Raw genomic sequence first — 16,924 nt, forward strand, 5'->3', positions numbered from 1 at the left:
TCATCACCCTGAACACACCATCCCCACTGTCAAACGTGGTGGCAGCATCATGGTTTGGGCCTGCTTTTCGTCAGCAGGGACAGGGAAGATGGTCAAAATTGATGGGAAGATGGATGGGGCCAAATACAGGACCATTCTGGAAGAAAACCTGTTGGGAGTCTGCAAGAGACCTGAGACTGGGACGGAGATTTATCTTCCAAAAAGACAATGATCCAAAACATAAAGCCAAATCTACAATGGAATGGTTCACAAATAAACGTATCCAGGTGTTGGAATGGCCAAGTCAAAGTCCAGACCTGAATCCAATCGAGAATCTGTGGAAAGAGCTGAAGACTGCTGTTCACAAACACTCTCCATCCAACCTCACTGAGCTCGAGCTGTTTTGCAAGGAAGAATGGGCAAGAATTTCAGTCTCTCGATGTGCAAAACTGATAGAGACATACCCTTTTGCAGCTGTAATTGCAGCAAAAGGTGGCGCTACAAAGTATTAATGCAAGGGGGCCGAATAATATTGCACGCCCCACTTTTCAGTTTTTTATTTGTTAAAAAAGTTTGACACATCCAATAAATTTCATTCCACTTCACGATTGTGTCCCACTTGTTGTTGATTTTTCACAAAAAATTAAAATTTTATATCTTTATGTTTGAAGCCTGAAATGTGGCAAAAGGTTGAAAAGTTCAAGGGGGCCGAATACTTTCGCAAGGCACTCAAGGGATAAACCAGTGTTATGTATGACAGACAACTTAGCAAAGTGTCAGTTTTAAGTTGCATCTTTGGACGCTAAAGCAGTCTGTTGCAAAAACACATCATTTGTTCCAATTTATTAAACTGAATCAATGGGGAAAAAATGCCAAAGATAACACAGTTTGACCGGCACAGAATAATATTTTTACATGAGCAAGGTAATTCCTAAAGATCTTTTAACCAAAAACTTGGCATATCTCTGCATGGTGTGCAGTGTGTCATTAAAAGTTTTTGGGAAACTGCGCAAGTGGAGGACAAGAGAAGAAGTGGCAGGTCTGAAAAACAGCATCTACAGCAGATGAACAACATCTGAAAGTCATGTCCTTGAGAAAACAGAAAAAATCCAGGACCTGACACAGGACCTGAGAGCGGCTCATTAGAATTGGTTTCAGTTGGAAGGGTGGCTGTCAAGAAGCCATTCTTAAGGAAGGGAAACAGGGAGAAGAGGCTGAAAATCAAAAAGAACTGGACTAAAAATCAGAAAATCAGGTCTTAGGAAGCGATGAATGCAAATGTGAGATTTTTGGTTTCGATCGTTGTCAGTATGTACAGACGAGGTCAGAAGGAAGGTCCAACAGTGAATGTCATGCTTTGCAGCTATATGTGAAACATGGTGGTGGCTCAAGACTTTTGCACAATACTGTAGGTATAACATAGCAGTGTCAGATAATTCACTCTTGGTTGAATGAACCATTTTTAAAAAAAAAAAAAAAACATTTAAAAAAATATTTTTGTGTAACGCTGTTGTGTAATAAAATAATCTAGTAATATAGACACACCTGCCAGTTACACATCAAGCAGCCAGATATTTCAAAAATCTTTATTCCCATTCATTCATTGTTCATTTCTTGTTGCAGGATAAATAATGGAAAATATTTTTTATGGAATATTTTGTCTTTTTAAAATGTAGAACAAATATTCATTGTTGTTTTTTGTGTATGAACGCTGTCCAAGCTACACACAGAAAAAAGCATTTTATAGAGTGCAGGGAGGATTACGACATGGAACCAAAATCTGAGAGAAATGCAACAATGGTATGCAGACACAACAATATTTATATCAATTGCACCAACTGGTCCCGTTTTCCTTTTGCTCACTGCTGTGTTGAGACATTTCAGGTCATGCTTTAGCTGTTTATAGTGTGTTTTTTTTTCCAAACCGAGCCCTTTCTTCTTTTATTGCACTACACTAATGGCCCCGTCCAAGTTTTTCTGTATACACAACACCTCATTGAAGTTTGTCTCTTCTGAAATTTAGTCAGGGAGCAAGAGCGGTCCTTTCTTTTTTGTGTTATGAAAGTCAGCTGAAACATATTTGAAGCGTTATTTAGGTCTCAGAGCTAAAATGAAATCTGGTGTTACAGCAGTAACATGCAGTGTGGAGAGTTAAAATGACACTGGCCATTATTATCTGTTTATGTGCTGAAGTCTGTCAACACAGATGTGGTTAAAAAAAAAATTACCTAAATGAAATAATTCCAGCAGTTCAACACAATTGCTTTCATTTGTGTAATTTGGATATAAAGGCAGACAACTCAAAGAGAAAGTTTTGTTTCTCGTAGATCAAAGGTTGTGTTTCGCCTAATTATGTCGTTTTATTCTTGGTTTTGTGTTTTAGGCTTGGAAAACTAAAAAGTATGAGACATTATTGATTAAAGAAATTCTTTTTATATATATATTTTTAAAATTTTTATACCGTTATGCCATTTTTAAAAGTCTTACATGTGTTGTTTTTCCTCTGTGTCCAGGCTCACCCTTTCTGGCCAGCGAAGATCGTGTTTTGGGTGGAGTAATTGTCTTGCGATGTTGCAGATGTGTGGAAGCTCAGCCATCTCAAAATATTCAGGGTATACTGGGTAAGATGTTAATAATCTCATAACTTCAGCCTTCAGGCCTCTTGTGATGGCAAGAGTGTAAATCGGTTTTTAAATTGTCTGTTACAGTTAGACTGCCACCTTGGTAATAAAGCAGATAATTGGTCAGGTAATAGTTAAAGATTAAGTTTATAGTCAACAAAAATCATCTCTTTTCTGAACCTAAACTGGAAAATGTCTTTGATGGTTTGATAGTCCCGTGTAACAACAGTGTTACTTTAACTTCTAGCAGACAGCAAGTGGCACTGGTGTCCAGTCTGTCTCCTTGCTCACAACGGCATCATAATAGAAGTTTAAACAACAAGCAATATTTGTTTGATCGGCAGCTGGAATTTAACACAACCCGATAAGATATTCTCTCATCTCTTTTTACCCAATTTCACTGCACTGCTTCCCACAGGTTGCGAATTCACCTGCGGTGGTGGAGCCAGTGTTACAAATGCATGCAGAGATTCATGCGTTTTATATGGGGATAATGTAACCTACTTACTTTTTTTGTAGCTACAGATGTGAACACATTAAACTGAAACTCAATTTCTATCATTTGCTTGCCTTCACGTTAATATTGGGAACCAAGTCGCACATTTTGAGATGCATTTTTTTCATGAAGGGTTGAGAATTTACTTGTGGTGTTAGATAACATAAGTATAATTTACATGTGTTGGCTAAACCCCACACATGCAGGCAATAGTTATGAAAGCACAGCAGAAAAACTACTTTGATCCAGACTTCAAACTCGATGCTGCACTTCCCTGGATCCCCAGCAGTGCACCCACCAAGAGTGAAGTGACTGTGATGAACTGTTGAGAAAAGCAAAGAGAACACAGACATACAGTGACTCCTTGATTTATTAGTGAGATGTTAGGAGAGGGAGGAGGCACTGTGGCTTTCCTGGCAGGTGGTCTGTGTTTTAGCTTGCACAATCAGGCTTTGGTTTCACACCCTTCATCTCAGATTTAAGCAGAGACCTCCCACTATGGAATCAACCACTAATCTTCAGACAAGTGGAGGCCTTCTAATTCTGACAACTGATTGTATTGATGGATTTGGTTTCTCTGCCCAGAGCTCAGGAGAATGATCCTTCTTTAGGCATTTCTGCTGTTATGGAATTAATTTCAGTGCTAGTTGCATCCAGTTCAGAGTTTGGGCCCTGTATGTTTTACTACTGGGTTTTATATTTCCTTTTGTTTTTGATGCTAATTTTAATATATATTTGATCCTCAGTTCAAATTCACTGACAACGTGCAAATGTTTTTCATATTTTAACTCCAAATCATGAAGTGCAGTTTATATAAAACATTAAGTCTGCCTGAATAATAAAATGTTTCAAAGTGACGCTGAGTAATGTTTCGATGCTGCGTATGTAGTGCAGCTTTTGTGCAATGTCACCTACCACAGATTGCTGTGGGCTGTTGATTTTACACAAATAAACAGCTTGTCAGCCACATCCTTTTGGTGCAATAATTGAGTTTACATTTCACCTTTCAAGTTCTGCTATTCTCTGCAATTATGTCACAACTGCCAGTCATATATTTTCATCATAATGGGCATGCTCAGCGTTAACTCCACTTACTCACCTGCCAGATGTTCTTCTCTGGCAGGATTACTAATTCCTGTTTGTTTTGGGAAATCGAACCTTTGGTTCTGTATGGTTTGTTGTTTCTGTCAAACCGTTGCTCTGCCCGCTTCATTGTATTAAATCTGTGTATGAATGTTTACTATTGTGACCTTTGTCTGTCTTTATTTACAGTGGAGTTCCTGTGGAGTCACACCACAGAGAGCATGTGTGTTGGCTACATGTCTGCCCAAGATAGCAAAGCAAAGGTGAGCTTCCCAATTAGCCAGACAACCGAAGCATATTGTTTTAAATGTAGTCTTAAAATGAACTTATAATGCTTGCATCACTGACCAGTTCCTGAGAAAGTGGCTTTAAAGTGGTTTGTCTCCCCTTTTAACTTTGAGTTATAAAGATTTTTTTTGATAGTTTATGGAAAAAAGGAGCCTATGAAGGAATTTAAAATAATAATAAGAGTGCATGAGTGCTGTTGTTGCTTTTAGGTTTCTGTGTTTTCGTTTCTTGAACAGGAATGACATACAAACAAACAGGAATAAGGAGTCCAATTATTAAATTTAATAAAGCCATTTACAAACAGTTTACAGATTAATCCGGGTCAGAACTGCATACCATACTCATGTGAGATGGCATGAAGTACTGGCGCTTTCTAATTCAAGTTACAGTTGTCATATAGTCAGAGCATATCAGTCCTGATTACATCATTTACAAAACAGAATGTGGAAAACAGAGAATTTCAACAACAGGGTGACCTCGAAGTCTCCATTTCTATCATTGTTTAGTCTTCATCAGTGTACAGTCAGAACACAAAGTTCATGATGACACAGAACATTATAAGCTTCTGTATTTTTAATCAGTTAAGTTATTTTCCAGACAAATTTCTCAGGGAAGTAAATGTATGTAAGATATATAAAAGTGGCATATACTATGAATATTCCAACACCTATTAGCTTCACTCTGGTGCCTGGTGGCTGGAGCTTTAACCCATCGGGCCCGGCCATGCTCAGCACAACGGAGCCACATGGGTCCCCCCTCCTCCCCCAAGAGGAGCCATAGGGGTCGAGTGCCTTATGAATTGTGTGGATGAAGTTAAGCATGTTTTAGCCAGGCACTTAATTCCACTTTAATTCCTTATGAAAAATACTCATGAACTTTATATGTTATATTGTTTAGCTGACACTGTCCTGGGTAATGAATGTCACTCTTAGCTGCTGCTGTACAATAATATGTGAATATATTAGAATGCCAAAGGCATCTCAGAGCCTATTTAAGACTTTTTTCTTTTTTTTTATTAACATAAATTCTGTGGCTTCTTAAGCAGTAGGGCCTAGTGCTCTGGTCTCCTGGCTCTAAGTGGAGTCTCAGCTCACACTGATTTGTTTGGCTAATGTATCTCTGTCACTCTGTATGAAGAGAGGGCACTGTTGTTCAAGTCTGGTTCAGATTTCAAAGTGTTTGCCCCGTGTCCCCTGGCTCCACCTCTCTCACCCGTCCTTTCTCCTCTCTCTCTCATGGTCTGCCTCTCTCATCGCCCCCTCTCTCTGACCACTACCTGGTCTTAAAGGCCCATAAAGTTTACTGAAAGTCATGCGCCACTGGGGATATCAGTATCAATCTGCATATTTGTCAGATGTGCTCTGTGTAGGGGCTTTGGGATGGAATGTGAGCATGCAAGCTCTCCTGTCATGGCAGTGCCAACAGAGAGAGAGGTAAGCAGAGCACAGTGAACATAAAGTTCCTGTTTGTGACTCACTGTTTTGTTTGCTTCCCCTCTACAGTATGCAGTAGGACATCTATCTGCTGCTAATTTAAAAGGAAATATGGCAATGACAGTTTGGAGGTATTTCATTTAATAGCTAGATGATAGAGAAGAATTTAGTTCCCAAGACAACTAGAGTATTTGGACTGATAGTGAGTCAGAAAAGCAGGAGCCAAATATGGTGCTCTTTTACTGTTCCACAAATTTATCCTCAAGCTGTTCTGTTGACAGAGTTCGAAGTAGTGCAGAGTGCATGGAAAGAGCACTTGTAGGCTACCCCTTAATTCAAACAGCAGAAATGTTTAGTGTCTGGGCACCAAAGAAGCACTCAAGTAACTTTAAAATCTACTGTGGTGAAGTCACCAAGCATCACATAATTAAGATATGCATGCAAAATGTTCTTTGCAACGTGCATGTGCTAGGTGGGTGGAGATCCAGGAATATCATCTGTCAGTAGTGGTTTCTGGGTCTCTTGGGGAAGGGTATCCACTTCCTCCTGGGGGGGGCCGTTGGTGGTACAGTGATATTGGAGAGTGCAGCCAGGAAGACAGCTGCTCCACCAAATCTCGCACTGCTCTATCAGAGACTGAGTAGCTTGTTGTTGTGAAACTGAAGTTATGACGTTCTGATGTGTCTCTGTGCCTGACCATCTGCATACCAGAGCAACTGGCTGTTCTGTCCTTTATGCCTGCCGAGAACCAAGCCAAAGAGAAGCACTTTGATGCGGCCAGGCTCCAGTCATGTCTGTTGTGGTCTCTATGCCATGGAGGCCCAGGAAGTGGCACCTGTGTGTCTATGGCATTCATGGCAAACCTGCGGTGAAATTCTGTTAGAAAAGAATGGGCCAAGAGTTTGGGGGGCATTACTCATCTGGAGAGGCAGTATTCAGTTCACTTCAATTCAGTTTTATTTATATACAGTGTATCACAAAAGTGAGTACACCCCTCACATTTCTGCAGATATTTAAGTATATCTTTTCATGGGACAACACTGACAAAATGACACTTTGACACAATGAAAAGTAGTCTGTGTGCAGCTTATATAACAGTGTAAATTTATTCTTCCCTCAAAATAACTCAATATACAGCCATTAATGTCTAAACCAGCGGCAACAAAAGTGAGTACACCCCTAAGAGACTACACCCGTAAATGTCCAAATTGAGCACTGCTTGTCATTTCCCCTACAAAATGTCATGTGACTCGTTAGTGTTACTAGGTCTCAGGTGTGCATAGGGAGCAGGTGTGTTCAGTTTTGTAGTACAGCTCTCACACTCTCTCATACTGGTCACTGAAAGTTCCAACATGGCACCTCATGGCAAAGAACTCTCTGAGGATCTTAAAAGATGAATTGTTGCGCTACATGAAGACTGTTATATAAGCTGCACACAGACTACTTTTCATAGCGTCAAAGTGTCATTTTTTTCAGTGTTCCATGAAAAGATATACTTAAATATATGCAGACATATGAGGGGTGTACTCACTTCTGTGATACACTGTATCTCCAAACTGGTTCTACAGCAGAGGGGCCTGGTAGCTGAAGGCTTTGCCTCCCGTTCCAGTTTTGTAAACTCAAAGACCCACAACTAAGCTTGCACTGTGAGAGCAAAGTGCTCCTTTGGGATAATGTGATACTATGCAATTCTAGATTTAACAGTGAGCCAATTAAGAGAAATTTGGGAGAAATGTGATCTCTCTTTCATGTCCTGGTTAGTACTCTTGCTTAATAATGAATTGCAATAGTCCTGCCTAGAATTATTAAAGGCATGGTATACTTTTTCAGCTTCACTCTGAAACAGGGTGTTTCTAATTTTAGCAACATTGTGTAGATGGAAGAAGGCAGTCCAACATATTTATTTAATGGCTCAATTAAAAGACATGTCTGCCTCAGAAATGCTCCAGAGTGCCTCACAGTAGTATTAAAGGCCAAGGTAATGCCATGGAGGCTAATGTCTTTTAATGTCTAGCAGAAAATTACTCATCATCCAGGTCTTTATGTCTTTAAGCAATGCCCGTAGTTTAACTAACTTATTTATAGCATTTGACTTCTTAGATAAATACAAGGGTGTTTTCTGCATAGCAGTGGAAATGTATGTAGCATTTTTTCTAATAAAATTGCCTAAGGGAAGCAAGTATAATGCAAAAATGATCAAGCCTATATTTGTCTTCTTAGTAGAGTCTTAGTCTTGCTCTGTAGCCCTGGGAGCAGAACAAGTAACAGGGAATGAGTGCCTCTGGTGAAGATTTGGGTGACTGTGTTGCCATAAATCTGTTAAAAAGACAAAAAAAGTGGTATGGACTTATAATTCCATTTTGCTGTAATTGGCTGGCCTAACAGTTTTGAATTTAAGCATATTTTCTGTGCATTTGGTTGCACAGATTGCTAAACATAAGGAGCCATCCACTGCCTCAGCTGCTGTTCAGCAGACATTCCTCCCATTCCTTTTAGCTGGGCATTTCTAACCACCCAGAGTCCATCTACCGCCACTTTTCCGCGATAAGAACATGAGAGAGCTGATACACAGTAGCAGGAGTATTCAGGCCAGAGGTCAGATTGGATTCCTATTCTTTCAGAGTGTTTTGGTGCGATTTGTATGCATGTATTTTTCTGACAGAATAGGTTGGACTGCTGCAGCGCAGTCCAAACTGTCAGGCCAGATTGTTAGACACTGTGCTTTTAACTCTGCTCAGCTTTTTCTTTCTTCTCAGTCAGATGTTGTTTCTCAGAAAAGTCGGGTCTGTGTCCTAATCTTTTTGACATTAGACTGTGAAATGGCAGCGGTGCAGAAGAGTGAGAGCATCTGGTTTTATTCAAACACTCACCTTTGTTTGCATTGGATAGACATGAGAACATCAAGCTGTGTTTTACAGAGACACACAAAGCTGCATGGACAAGCCAGTGGCGGTACTTCTGAAACAGACTATTGTTATATGATGATTGTCATGATTGGACAGATGAAAGAGAAGTACAGGATCCACAACACCGCGAATATGGCTCAGTTTCCTCCTTGTGGACATCATTACCACTATAAAGATTTTTAAGGCCAGAGACAATCAAATGGCGTGCAACTCAGGCCTTATGGTTATTGTCTGCTTTGTATATTACACGACAAATGTCTTTTCTTATGTTACATGCTGGTTTTATTATCCATTTTGCAAGGAGAATAAATAGCATATGATTGTTTTTTTTTTTAATTTATTTTTATATTTTCAAAGAATGTGAAAACCACAACACAAAAAACAACAACATAGTCATAGAGCTAAATTTACCCTTTGGTCTACGCTGTGGTGTTAATGAGTGGCTTCTCTCACTCCTAAACACATTCATATCTCCAAAGAATGTTGTTTTTCTCTGACAGATACAATGGAAATGTGTTTTTCGTGGGATATTTTAACTCAGTCGTTGTCCTGTCATGTGGTCACTTTAGTCACAGGGTAACAAACTGACAAGAGGCTCACTGTAGCCTTGCATGCTGTCATTTTCTTTCTGTCTGTTCCTGCTGTCACATAATTCTGCACGTCTGTGCTTTACTTTTAAGCTGACTGCCTTTATAATTAGTTTAGCTTTTAACTGTTTTTTTGTAAATCTGCGTTTTGCATCAAGAAGTCATTACAGAATAAACTGGAGCACAAGTTATGTTACTGTGTGCTGGGAATTAGATGACGGACATCACACTGGCACCAGATGGTCTTAAGATAACTGTTAGGAGCTCCTGTTGGTAATTAAAGTGAAACAACTGACAAAAGTTGCCCACGTATGTTGACTAGCATAACAACAAGGTTTCATTCTAAGTACTTTAGCACTGCTCTGTATTGTATTACTAAGCATAACAGCTAAAAGATTTTCTAGATTTATTTCTTTTGAATCAAATAACTGCTGCAGACTAAAAAAAGTTTACAATCAAGGTGATACGGAGTGTTTATGGAACAGATAGTAGTCACTAAGTGTACAAAAGGCTTATATACACTCACTGGCCATTTCATTAGGTACAGATGAAAGCTGGTTCTGAAGGCAAAAGGATCGGAGTCAACAAGGTGCTGGAAACATTCCTCAGAGATTTTGGTCCATATTTATATAATAGCGTCACAGTTGCTGCAGATTTGTCGACTGCACATCCATGATGTGAGTCTCTTGTTCCACCACATCCCAAGGTGGAGGCCATTTGAGTACAGTGAACTCAAAGTGTGTCAAGAAAATATCCCCGCACTGTTACACCACCACTATCAGCCTGAACCGTTGATACAAGTTAGGTTGGCTCCTTTTGCTCATGCCAAATTCTGACCCTGCCATCTGAATGTTGCAGCATAAATTGAGACTCATCAGACAGGCAACCCATTTTTTCCAATCTTCTATATTCCAATTTTGGTGAGCCAGTGTGAACCATGTCGTCAGTTTCCTGTTCTTAGCTGATAGCAGTGTGGTCTTCTGCTGCTGTAGCCCATCTGCTTCAAGGTTCAGCATTCAGAGATGCTCTTCTGCATAGCTTGGTTGTAATGAGTGTTTATTTGAGTTACTGTTGCCTTCCTGTTAGGTTGAAGCAGTCTGGCCATTCTCCTCTGACCTCTGACATCAACAAGGCATTTTCACCCAGAGAACTGCTGCTCACTATTTTCCCTTTTTGGGACCATTCCCTGTAAACCCTAGAGATGGCTGTGTGGGAAAATCCCTGTAGATCAGCAGTTTCTGAACTACTCAGATCAGCCTTTCTGGCACCAACAACCATGCTACATTTAAAGTCACTTAAATCACCTTTCTTCCTCATTCTGATGCTCGGATATCTTGACCACGCCTCAATGCCTAAATGCATGGAGTTGCTGCCATGTGATTGGCTGATTAGATATTTGCATTAATGAGCAGTTGAGGTACCAATCCATATACCATTTAATCAAACACCCAGGCTGAATGGTACTTTGTCCATAATATTTAAAATAAATAATTATTTCTGTGCACTTCATGGGTTGTAGTTTACCTTCTTTCTGCCTCTAGAAATTATTCAAAAACATTTTTTTTAGTATCTCCTCCAGAGTGATAGAAACTTTTTGAATGTGAATAAGTTATTTATTGTTTGCACATAAGTCTGCAGCATTATTTGCCTGACGCTAATAAGACTTATGTCACCGACGTGTTAAGACATCTGTTGTGTGATTTTTGAGCCTGAAGCGTCCTCACTACTTTATCCCAATGCTTGTAATGCGCATGCAGTGCTCCTGGCCCTGCAGTGCTGTCATTACTCACTTGTTTGCTTTAGTAAGCCTTTGACTCTCCCTGCTGACTAACTCATGCTGCCCTTTTTGTCAGCTAAAAACAAAATTAAGGTCTTAACATATGGCAAAAATTTGAATAGGAGTAGGAGTAGTTGTTAGGGCCCAAGGTGTCATTGTCAGAAATATGCATGGATATACGCATTGATAAAGCTAGCAGGTAATTGTACCCAGTTTTCAGCTAGATGGTCAGTGTGGTAAGGATTTGCGAAGCTTTTTCCTTTCTGGCATGCAAACTTCTGAAGGAAAACACTTAGCATGTCAACATTAATTCATTATAACTCACTATAGACCTTCACTCAAAACCATTTAAATTAGGCCTTTCCTTAACCTTATCCTCAGAAAATGAAGGGAAGAAGATGAGCCCAGAAACGTGTGCTGGAGGCATAATGGGCCCCTGAGAGTGTTCCCATGTGTGCATGGCCTTGTCTGGCTGTTGTCCCATTGAAGTGACAGTTGCCTTCAGGGTGCTTTGGGCCATAGTCGCTGCCTACACAGAAAAAGACCAGTAAACTCCTGCAACTGAAAGAGTGATGTCAGGCCAGTTCAGTGCCCCGGTAAATGAGTGGATGTATTATTCCCCTAAGGCTAGAGCCAGCGTTACCCTCTGTGGAAAAAGAAGAAGGAGCATGACAGCAATTATTGGCACAGGGAGTGTCGGTCACCTTTGATCCCACCAGTGGAAGTATCACTCCCGTCTTCACAGCTGTGTTTGCTCCTTCCCTCCTCTTTTTACTCCTCTTCAGTCTCTGCTCAGAAAAAAAAAAAAAAAAACACTAGCAGTTTGTTCCTTCTCTGCTTACTCTGTCACTCTGCAAATACACACTTGGCACCTTTGGACTTCAGTAGTACAAACTCATGATGGCACAATTGTAGTGTGTGTTTTTGCTCTCTCTAATTGTCTTGCTTTATTTATTTTTTTTAAATCTTCTGCTTAGATGCATCCTTTTGTGTAGTGGTTTACATATTCCCTACAAGATCCCTGGTTCAGTCCCTGGAGGAGACATAAATCCCTTTGGACTTGGGTCAGGAACGGCATTCGGCGTAAAAAAAAAAAAAACCAAATCAAACATGAGGAGCTACCCACCCACCCGCCCACAGCAGAAAGTAGCTTTTTACTTTCTCAACATTTCTATCTACCCACCAAGCAGTTAAAAACTTCATTGTGGTCGTGTGGTTTGGGTGTCTCTCTAATCTCTGGGAGCTGTGCAGTGTCAGGCGTAATGGGTTTGGGTGCTGGTGTTGGTTTTGGAGTTACTGAGTGGGATGCCATAGTTAAGCTAGGAGACCTTAACCACTTATGACATAATAGAAACCCAAAGGTGGATTGTTGGGAGTTTTGCCAACCCAGAGTCGGCTCACAGGAAATTGTTGGGTTTTTCTCTGATATCGTACTGGTAGAGCTTAACTTATAAAGTGCCCTCAAAGACTTATTTTGTTCTTTGGTGCTAATTGAAGTGAAATGAACTGAACTTTGATGATTTTATAGGAATCTAAGAAATCAAAACCCTCTCAGCATTTCTTTTTCCTCATGTGGCTCTGCCTTTGTCCTTATCCTTTTTTCGTCCATTGTGTGTGTGTGTGTGTGTGTGTGTGTGTGTGTGTGTGTGTGTGTGTGTGTGTGTGTGTGTGTGTGTGTGTGTGTGTGTGTGTGTTTTATTGCCTCTAGACACACATATCCAGATTACCACCCGGGACAGTTCCTGGACAGTCTTTGGCCATCGAGGGAGGGGTGTGTCGGCTGATGGGTGTAGTGGAGTGAACCATGTTTTCCTTACTTCTGGGCTTCTTCAGCAATACCCCTACATAAACTCTTCCACCCACCCACCCACACACACACACACACACACACACACACACACACACACCCACACACACCCTCACCTCCCCACAGCCTTTGTGATGCCAGAAGTAATAAGCTTTCACTGTTTAAACAGGTGTCCAGGAAGAAGGGAGGAGTGTTAGCTTCTACTTAGTGCACTTACAGGACTTCCCTTTGCCACTGTCTGCCTCCAGCACGTACTCTATGCCAACTTATCCCCGAGCTCTCCAGTGTCACCTGGACTAAACTTGATGCACCATTGCCTTGATGCACCATTTTATTTTTTGTCTTTGTTAATGTTTTTCAACTAAAAGTGGCTTCTTTCCATTTGTATATAAGCTATAATTTTGGCAAACAGGGTGGATGTTCATATTATTTTATATTACTGAACAGATGTGACTATTTTCAGACTTTCAGGAATTTCAAATGCAAGACCTTATTATGTTTTTAAAATGCTTTTCAATCCTACAAAGATGTCAGATCGCACCTTGTGGAATGCCTGCGACTCAAGGTTATTATGAATGAGGAATTAAAGCTGCGAGGGTTGAACGATGACATAAAACCTACTTACCGTTTTACATGTACAACTTCCACTCATACACACATGCATATTGTTTAATGTAGCATAATGTGCATCCTGGATGAGTTTTCCAACCATTTCTGCAATACACTGCTTTGCTTTTCGTTTTAAAATGTGAATACATAGCTACTGCATGTGCATAATCCACAATAAGCCACTTTTCTTTTCTCTGATGTGCAGAAATGCTCAAGAAGCAGGAAGCTATGCACTTCCAGAGTAATGCTTATACATAAATATATATCTATATATATAGTGCTCAGGCAGCAGCATTTGACCCAAGCGCCAAACATGACTGTTAGTCATCATATGAAAATCACAATTTATATTTGTACAGTCCCATTGACAGAGACGTGTATTTTCTTGCTAAAAAAGTACAGTTGAAAACTAATGTATGCATCAAGCCCATGAAATGGTGCTGCCGAGAATTGTACTTGAACAGCATAATTGTCTGAATTGATACTTCTGTTCGGATATTTGGTTTCTCTGGTTTTGCTTTTTTTTTTTTTTTGGATCAGATGTCCAGGCCCAGCGAAACCACAGTAGAGCTTGTTTAATGTTTACTTGAAAATGCAACTAATATAAAATGGTATAAGCTATGTAAATCATATGTGCACCGCTTTCTAAAGTGCTCAGAAGATAAAATAAAATGTATGATGCTAAGTATCCACGTCTGTCTTTGAGTCATTTAAAGTCCGTGACATGAGACGTATTCTTCCAACTGTACCTTTTCCGAAAAAAGACGTTCATTGCTATTTGGAGAGCAGTTTGTGTAAGCCCTCGCAGACAGAATAAATATAATCTAAAGTGTGGACTCCCAAAAATGTATAGTCTGAGAATAAATTACATACTGGGGAAGTAACTGAAATGGGAAAAGAAAATCTGCAGGAGGAGAAAAAAAAAAGTGAAGTCTGTGTTTGTAAAGGCATCAAAATGTTCCATTTTAAGTGTTTCTCAAAATGTGTTTTCTTCTAAGTTGTATTGTTTTGGTTCCTCATAAATAAACATTTAGAGCCTCTGATTAGAGAGCAGTTATTTATATATGATTGGTATCAGGCTCCAGGGCAGGGTTTGTCAAAGTGCTGGGCCTCACTCTGGATTGTGGTCACTGTAGTGTCTAAGAGGAATGTGCAATAGAGCTGCTCAAGAAGATAAATATATATTTGTCATTTGAAGGGAGAAATGCCTCCCTGTCAGTGCACCCTGCCTGGCTGAGGAATGATATCCAGCCAGTTTTCCAATCACATGGAGCACGTTACAGTGATCAGATGTTGGGGAAGTGTAATAATATGCAGGAGTTGCATCGCAAGGTTGGTTTGGGAAGTGTTGTGGCGTCTTTTTTATTCCAGTCGTCTCACCCCTGGGTTTCATCTTGAGAGTCCATCCGAAAGGGCACATGTTACCTTTTCCCCTCACCCACACTCACAGCATTCGCTATCAGCTTGATTATGTGCCATTATAGAGCACCCTCTTTTCTTCAAAGCTAATCTGTGTTGCTGGGAGACCCTCTGCCCTATTCAGCCCCAAACCTTCCCCTTCAAACATCATCCCTCTCCGTCCTGAATCCCCTTAGCTTTGAAAAAGGATCCCGGGTCTTTAAAAAGTGGACCCGATCCCGAGCCATTCAAGGTGTATCCAATGCCTCGCGCTCAGCAAGGCTCTTAAATGCAAAACAGACGGTGGAGCAAATAAAGATCAAAGGCAGCAGCCCTGCCTGTCTGGCTTGCTGTCCTCACATGCCAAGCGGTGCTGTCACAGTGAGTCATGGCCATGCAGCTTCCGTGCTCATGCTGACTACCCTCCTTCACCACCTCAGGGACACCATCCCATCAACACCACTTTTGCCACTTTGTGCCAGTGTCTAACATCAACACTTATTCACAGAGAGGGCTGAAACCCAGCAGTGTATGTGGCTCTGTTAGTCAGAACAAGCCAGTGTTTCAGTAGTTCTGTGGTAGTTTTACTCACCGAGACCTCACAGGACACGGCAGAATTTCACTGTGCTTGCTTTTCTTTTATTTCCTATAATAAATTCAAAGATGTTGTGTACAGTACTTTCATTATTAGTCAAAATGAAGTTATTTCTCTGTAAAGATCTGATGGATTTAATCGAGGCCCTAGTTTAGCAAAGCAGGCCCAATCCATGATGCCCCCTCCACCACGCTTTGTACATAATGTGTCTTTTTTCTGTGATCTCTAGAAAACTTCTGCTAACGTTCTTCAAAAGTTGTTGTGATCACTGCACAGTTCAAACCAAAAGCTCTTCAGGTAGAGCAGACTTTGCCAGTACAGACTTTTGTGTATCTTTAGGCTTGGGCACCTCTACAACACACACACTTCCAGAGTCATCTCTATAACTGGAACACCTGACTCCAGGTAGCTTTTGGAGAAGCCGTTCACATGAAGGTTCACTTACTTTTTCCAGGCTTAAAGATGAAAATTTAAAAAAGTATTTGTATGTTATTAGTTTAGTGAATCTTTGTTTTATGTCCAAGTGTTCAGGAATTTGCTTTGGCAATGTTCTGCCTCACATGCTAGCCTCACAGCAATGTCATCGCAGCAGGGGTTGAGTAAGGTACCATGCCCTTAGATGTTCAGTATCTGCTTGACCTGTTTTTTTCAGCTGCACATGCAGGCATGTATGCCCCTGTGCCCCACTCCTCCTCTGTCACAGTGCCAAAGAAGAGAGCCTGTGACAGGGGGAGCACCAGCGGCCCGTCCTGTGTTATAAGTACGGTATTGCTGGTGAAGGTTGGGCTTTGGAGGTGGAGGGAAGGTGGGTGCTAGATAAGCAAACTCCTGGTCCAGGTCAGCTATTCCAGATTAGAAGACGAAAGACAAACCTTTTAATTAAGTTTGCCGTGCAATTAGAGCCCTGCGGTATTGTGGCTCAGACACTTCCTGCATTGTGCTACACCACCCATAAAGTAGCAGCGCTAAGGCAAGCGAGTGAAAGAAAGTGAGGGAGAGAGAGAGAGAGAGGCTAAAAATGGCCCTAGCACATCTGCACCACACCACAAAACAAAGAGATGCCCAATTACCACCATAAAACCTGGTTCTTTAACTCCGAAAGCATGGTAAACAAACCACCTCAACCTGTCTTTAATGTGAACAATTTCTATGAAAATCTGCAGCAGAACACCTCTAAAGCTTATCTTGACGTACTACATGAACGCATCCAAGTTTCCACTGCTTTCTTCTTTTTTTTTTCTTTTTTATTCCCATAGTTAGCTCTCATACGGCGATCTACTGAGAACTCCCAGAGCCGACCCTGTCAAGCTTGGTCTAAAATTGTTTAAGTACATTGGACATGATT

At 40.7% G+C, this 16,924-nt stretch overlaps 1 protein-coding gene across 1 annotated transcript in view; it reads left to right on the top strand.

Annotated features, from left to right (window-relative positions):
• The window catches only part of tasp1 (taspase, threonine aspartase, 1), a 33,229-nt gene extending 20,034 nt beyond the window's left edge, over positions 1 to 13,195 (top strand). Inside the window, exons 12-14 of the mRNA XM_030748831.1 lie at positions 2,493 to 2,600; positions 4,369 to 4,442; positions 12,879 to 13,195. Coding sequence (XP_030604691.1) covers positions 2,493 to 2,600; positions 4,369 to 4,442; positions 12,879 to 12,971 — 275 coding nt within the window. The 3' untranslated portion in view covers positions 12,972 to 13,195. The remainder of the gene's footprint in view (positions 1 to 2,492; positions 2,601 to 4,368; positions 4,443 to 12,878) is intronic.
• The last annotated feature ends 3,729 nt before the right edge of the window (positions 13,196 to 16,924 follow it).

Source organism: Archocentrus centrarchus, chromosome 15 (assembly GCF_007364275.1).
Source record: "Archocentrus centrarchus isolate MPI-CPG fArcCen1 chromosome 15, fArcCen1, whole genome shotgun sequence".
NCBI lineage: Eukaryota > Metazoa > Chordata > Actinopteri > Cichliformes > Cichlidae > Archocentrus > Archocentrus centrarchus.